The sequence below is a fragment of the Poecilia latipinna genome, unplaced genomic scaffold, assembly GCF_001443285.1.
Source record: "Poecilia latipinna isolate Pla-1442-1.1 unplaced genomic scaffold, P_latipinna-1.0 Scaffold3011, whole genome shotgun sequence".
Classification (NCBI taxonomy): Eukaryota; Metazoa; Chordata; class Actinopteri; order Cyprinodontiformes; family Poeciliidae; genus Poecilia; species Poecilia latipinna.
In genome coordinates this window covers 33,823-39,620 of record NW_015115627.1, presented here as the reverse complement: position 1 = coordinate 39,620, position 5,798 = coordinate 33,823, and the positions used below count along the sequence as shown (strand labels likewise).

Sequence of the window (5,798 nt, the reverse complement as noted above, 5' to 3'; positions counted from 1 at the left end):
GCCGCACCGGGCTATAAGCCACATGGTTCAAAGCTTAGGGAAAAAGTTGAGGTTTATAGTCTGAAAAACCCGGTATATGAAAAAAAATCTGAATGCTCTCTGGTATTGTTCAGGGGTCCGGACCAAATGTGGAGGCGGGCCGGATTCGGCCCGCGGGCCATAGTTTGGGGACCACTGATCTAGAACCTGAAGGGACGTCCTGTCACCATGTCAACCGTACCAAGTCCAGAGGATTGGTGGAGATCTGGTACTGGAGTCTGTTGGATAAATCCTTAAACTTGACCTTTGAAAACTTTCTGTTCTGACTTAGAATAAAGGAAGTTTTTGTTTCAGGGAAAGAGGAACCAGGCGGTTCTAGATCTGCATGAGTTTCTGCTGAAGCTGCAGAAACTGGAGTGGACCGGTTCTGTGGACGGGTTGAGACGTGTAGAAGCTTCAGTCTGTGAGCCTCCAGGGAACCTGAGCTTCTTCAATAGGTTACAGTGAAACATCCTGTTGGTTCTGATTGTCTCAGTGTCTCTGAATGTCCAGTCAAAGTCAGTGGGTTCTGATCCAGTGAGTCAAAGTCAGCATGATGAGATAAACCTGGAGGAACTGGATCAGACCGGTTGTGAAGATGCAGGTCGACTGCAGACAGGTGAGCCCAACAGACCAACCATCATAAGCCCCGCCTCCTCTGTCTCACCTGTCAGGTACCTGCAGTGTGGCGTCCAGCGACTCTGTCCAGGTGTGATCCATCTGCAGCTTCCTGAACCGACCCAGAACCTCTGAGGCCAGAACCGTTCCCTCTGAGGAACCGGGAGGATGATCCGCTCTGCTGACCCGGCTGGAACAGAGACGGCCAATCAGAGGCCAGGAACCAGACGACCTGCTGTTACCATGGTAACCCTCTCTACCTGACAGTGCTGAGCAGATCTTCGTCCTGCAGCAGCCTCCTCATCATCTCCCTCAGCTCCCCCAGGTAAAGCTCCGCCCCTCCGTCTGCAGGTCTGGTAGCCCCGCCCCCTGGCTGCTCTAGCCCCGCCCTTTGGGAGCAGAGGCCCCTCCCACTGAGCACAGCGAGGGCCAATAGGAACGCTGGTAGAGGATAACATGTCAGTCACATGACCAGGTGTTGCTCTGACCAGGTGATCTCTGTGGTCTTACCTGCAGTAAAGGCCACGCCCCCACACACACCTATCAGCACACAGCCTCTCCTGTTACCATGGAGAAGCCTCAGCATCCACCCTGTGACGTCACCGACAGGCCCCGCCTCCTCCATGCTAAGCTCCTCCCTCTGGGCTGCAGCTTCATCATCAGACTAGAGAGAGATGTTACCATGGTTACAGGACAGAGAGGGCGGGGCTAACCTCTGCAGGGAATTACCTGGGTCAGGTGAGCCGTCAGAGTTCCCATGATGCACTGCAGGGAGAGAACAGAACAGAAGGTTCTGATCAGGTCCTCCATGTTTCACCTGGTGGACAGTCTGGTGAATCATGTAGGGGTCAAAGGTCAACCATGAATCTGTCTCAGTCTGCTGCTCCGTCATGCTGTGGGTCGGATCTGAACCAAATCAGTAAAAGTTTCTCCATCTGGTTCTGGTTCTGACACACCTGGTCCAGTCTGTCCAGGTGACACCTGTCTGTCCTCTGATTGGACACTGAGAAGCACATGGTCAGCTGGCTGAGGTCAAAGTTCAGGACAGGAGATTTAATCTCTCCTTCTTCATGATGACATCATCCTGAGGCTGAGCCCTGATTGGCTGACAGCTGCAGCTTCAGCCTAAAGAGGTTCTGGTGATCTGGACCCGGTTCAGGCGGTTCTGATCTGTCTGCTGATGGTCTTTATGTTAGATCAATAATCATAGATTATCTGATTCTGTCAGCAGGAGGTCACAGGTCATAAGGTCACCAGGTTAATGTAACCTGTTCTAGTAGAGAAAAGGAAACGGCTGATATTGATTATTGATCAGGTTTTTATCTCTAACATCAAGTAGAACCTGGAGAATAGATCTAGATCAGGTAGAGATCAGAACACGATTCATCATTAACAGTTCTATTATAAAAGTTGTTAGGATTTTTCTGTGTTGTTATCATTCTTACATTTATAACATTCAACATTTATTAGTACTTTAGATCATTAACCCAATATTATGTTGTTATAGATTATTGTGATTTTCAGTTTAAAGTGTTCTCTTCCTTATGTGTGTATAAACTGACCTGTAGGCCCATCTGCCTGTTCGTCTTCATGTGAAACAGTTATCTGTGTTTCCCAGACCTTGAATTATGTTTCCACAGGAGCCTCCTTATCAACCAGAATACTCCCTACATTAGAAACTGTCTGTGTGCAGTAAAATATTGTCTCTGCTGTCTTCCTTACTTATCCTCCCTGTTTTTACTTGATAATAAAAGACAAGCTGTAATCAAAGGTCTTCAGACGCTCAGTGAACGGCTCAGAGGAGCAGTTTGCTGAGACTTCTCCTTTTGCAAAAGCTTCGCCATAAAATTCATATACGTTGTCTGTGGTTCTTTTAATGAAGGTTCAAAAATACCTATCAAAAGTCTATAGATCATCAATCAGCAGCTGATGAGACAAACCCGGTTCTGGTTCTGCTGGTTCTCTTAATGACCCAATAATCTGTTCAGATTCAGATTATTTGGTAGAATTTAGGATTATTATAATCTGACCTCACAGCTGGACCAGCACGGTTCTGATCCGGTTCAGCTCTGCGTCTACAGAACCAATCAGACTGTCAGGGTCCAGTCTGACCGGTTCTGGTTCTGGTTCTGGTCTGCCCTCCCAGCAGCAGCAGTTCCTCCTCCTGTCCAGCAGGGGGAAACATTCTCCTCCTGTTTTAACCTGAATCATCTCAGTTCTTACCTTCAGTTTGGACCCGGCTGCTCCCTGATCAGAACCAGAACTGCTCTGATCGGGTTGGGCTGAGTTCTGGAGGGTGACCCGGCTCGACCTGCTGTGATTGGCTGTTCAGAGGTCAAAGGTCAGCAGAGTGTTTACCAGTTAACTTTATTAACAGATCAGTAAACAGAGGCTGACCGGGTCCAAGCTGAGGTTCTGGACAGGAGCGGTTCTGATTGGACTGGAGAACCCTGAAGCTGTTCTACAGAACCAGAACCAGAGGACGAGTTCTGCTGGGTCCAAGAATAAAAACATTAATCAGTTCTGTAATGGACCGGTTCTGGTCTGAGGTTCTGTTAGTCCTGGGTTCTCCTGACCCAGTTCTGTGAACTGTCTGTTCTGGTCCAGTTCCCCTGAACCAGAACCAGTTCAGGTTCTAATGAACTGGTTCATGTTCATAGTTCACCTCTAAATGTTCTGATCCAGGTTCCCAGGTCCAGTTCAGCTGGTTCTGTTTGGTTTCTTATTTACCTGAAATATTTTAGAAAAACTCATTAAGATCATTTTAATTTTAATGAGTTTTTCTATAAAATAGATAAACTGACCTGTTTCTCCTTCACTCTGACAGAAACAGAGAAGCTGAAACTTTAATCTGGAACATTTAAAGTTTAACACATAAATGATTCCATAGATCCTCCCAGCAGGGGGCGCTGCTGCCTGCTTCCTATGCTGGGAAACTCTAACAGTTGCTTCCTAGCAACTGATGAGTCATCAGCAGCTGCTCTCTGATTGGAGCAGGTCAAGTTAAACACAGAGACGTCATGTCTGAGGGTTTTTCTCCATCGACTCCGTTCATTTCCTTAACCTCAGTTCACCTGTAGACCCTAAAGGGTTCAGGTCAGCCTGCAGGTCAACCTGCTGCTGATCAACAGGAAGTTCATTCTGCTGAGGTTCTGCTGGTTCTGAAGGTCCAACAGCCTGGAGGCTGATAGTCTGTAGAGGTTAAAAGGTTAAAACATCATTAATTATTAATGTTCAATAATCTGATCTCTGCTCCTTTATTTTCCCTTCAGGATCAATAAAGTATTTTAAACTGAATCTGAATCATAAATGTGATTTAATGACATCATCATGTTTATCGTGTCAGGCTGAACTGAGATCATGTGATCAGTAAACATGACCTCTGACCTTCAGCTGCTGGAGATAAAGAGGAAACTATAAACCAGTGAAATTTACTGGTTGTGTTTTTTCTCACCTTACAGGTTTATTTGGTCAGCAGATACTTAGAGAACCTGATGGGAACCAGAACCTGGAGCTGCTTTGGGTTGTTAGGATCAGATCCAGATGATGGATCCTGATTGGTTCTCCTACAGATCATCATGATGACTCACTGACAGCTGGCCCTCTGATTGGTTCCTCTCCAGATGTTTTCAGCAGCAGCAGACTGTAACACTGGGACTCTGTCCTCCACCTGGTAACTGATGACATCATCACCAGCTGCTCTCTGATTGATAAACCAGGTTTATTCTGATTGGTTCTCTGAACCAGAGTGGGTGTGTCTAGTGTCACATGACCATGGTGGCTCTGCCCAGATGTTACCCAGCTGCTCCAGCAGGGGGCGTCTGACTTCCTGTGGTGATGAACAGACAGAAGCTTCTGATCTTTCTAATGTCGGATCAGCTGATCGATCAGCTGATCGATCAGCTGATCTCTGGTGTAAACAATGAGGCTAAATGTCAGCAGCCCTGAGATCAGTGGCAGCAATAAGGTCACTTCCTGTGTTACCTACCACAGCTAGCTTAGAAACAGTAACTTCTAGTTTCAGTGACATATCACATAGTTTCTGTATCAGATTTAATATGAATATTTTAAAAATAATATATATACAGACATTCAGCCACCACTGATGAACTTTCAGACACAACCTTCACTTTAACAGGAGCAGAAATATTAGAAGTTTTCTACCAGCTTTTCTACATGGTTACTGATCTACCCTGACCTCTGACCTCTGAGTTGACCTTTAGTTCCTCTGCAGGTTAATCTGGTCTCTTTGGTTATCAGTCATATATCAATCAGTTCTCATCTCAGGTCGGTTTTTCTCCATCACTTCCTGCTGTTCATGATCACCAGTTTTATTTACATCACAAATATGTTAAAACCTTTTCTATATTCTAATGTCAGAAAAACACAATTTAATAATCATTGTGTTTAAATGAAATAAGGAATTAAATTAATATCTGACATGAATGTGTTTGTTAATGTCAATAAATAAAAACTGTGGCAGTGGTAAACATGAAGTATATTGATAAATCAGCCATGGTGACACCAGGCTCATCATCTATCAGCCAATCAGATGTCAGCATCTGATTCAGGCGTTGGAGCAACAAGCCCCGCCCACTGGGAGCGGCTACATGTCACAGTATTTTTCCAGAAGAGATTTAAAATGTTTAAATTAAACAACTTTTATGAAATATTCTGCAGTGAAACTTCTGCTGGATTCAGGTTCACATTGTCAGAACAAACACAAAGTAAAGAGGAATATGGATTATTATAAAGTTATGCAGAAATATGAGGCTGTAGATGAAAAATGAGTTAGAAGGAAAGAGGCTGAAAAGATCTGAACGTTTCATCACTGAACCCAAAAACCAGCAGCTTCACATCTGGAAATGACCACAGATCCTCACATCTCACAGCCTCTGAGCCTCAGTTCACTGTAGTGACACCAGGAGGCTACGGCTACTGGAGCTACTGCAGCTACTGGGGACACTGGGGCAGAACCAGTGAACCATCCAGCTGTTCATCATTCAGGCTGAGGACAACCATCCATCAGCTCTGTTGCTCTTCACTGCAGCTCCAGACCTGCTGCTGCAGGTCAAAGGTCACCACACCGTGACCCCAGGACACCATGGCACCAAACTGACCAGGTTTCCTCCACCAGAGGAAGCTGCTGTCCTGACTTCCTG

General features: G+C 45.7%; 1 protein-coding gene across 3 annotated transcripts in view; it reads right to left on the bottom strand.

Moving 5' to 3' along the window:
* tfr2 (transferrin receptor 2) overlaps window positions 1-3,191 on the bottom strand; it is a 20,414-nt gene extending 17,223 nt beyond the window's left edge. The window contains exons 1-5 of one of the 3 annotated variants that reach the window (XM_015022445.1): window positions 2,860-3,191; window positions 1,366-1,401; window positions 1,147-1,300; window positions 897-1,077; window positions 686-826 (exon numbers count right to left, since the gene is read on the bottom strand). In XM_015022445.1, the coding sequence (XP_014877931.1) occupies window positions 686-826; window positions 897-1,077; window positions 1,147-1,300; window positions 1,366-1,395 (506 nt within the window). In that variant the 5' untranslated portion in view covers window positions 1,396-1,401; window positions 2,860-3,191. Of the gene's footprint in view, window positions 1-685; window positions 827-896; window positions 1,078-1,146; window positions 1,301-1,365; window positions 1,767-2,859 lie in introns of those variants that run through there. The other 2 variants (XM_015022446.1, XM_015022444.1) reach the window with 2 other exon arrangements.
* Between the last annotated feature and the right edge of the window lie 2,607 nt (window positions 3,192-5,798).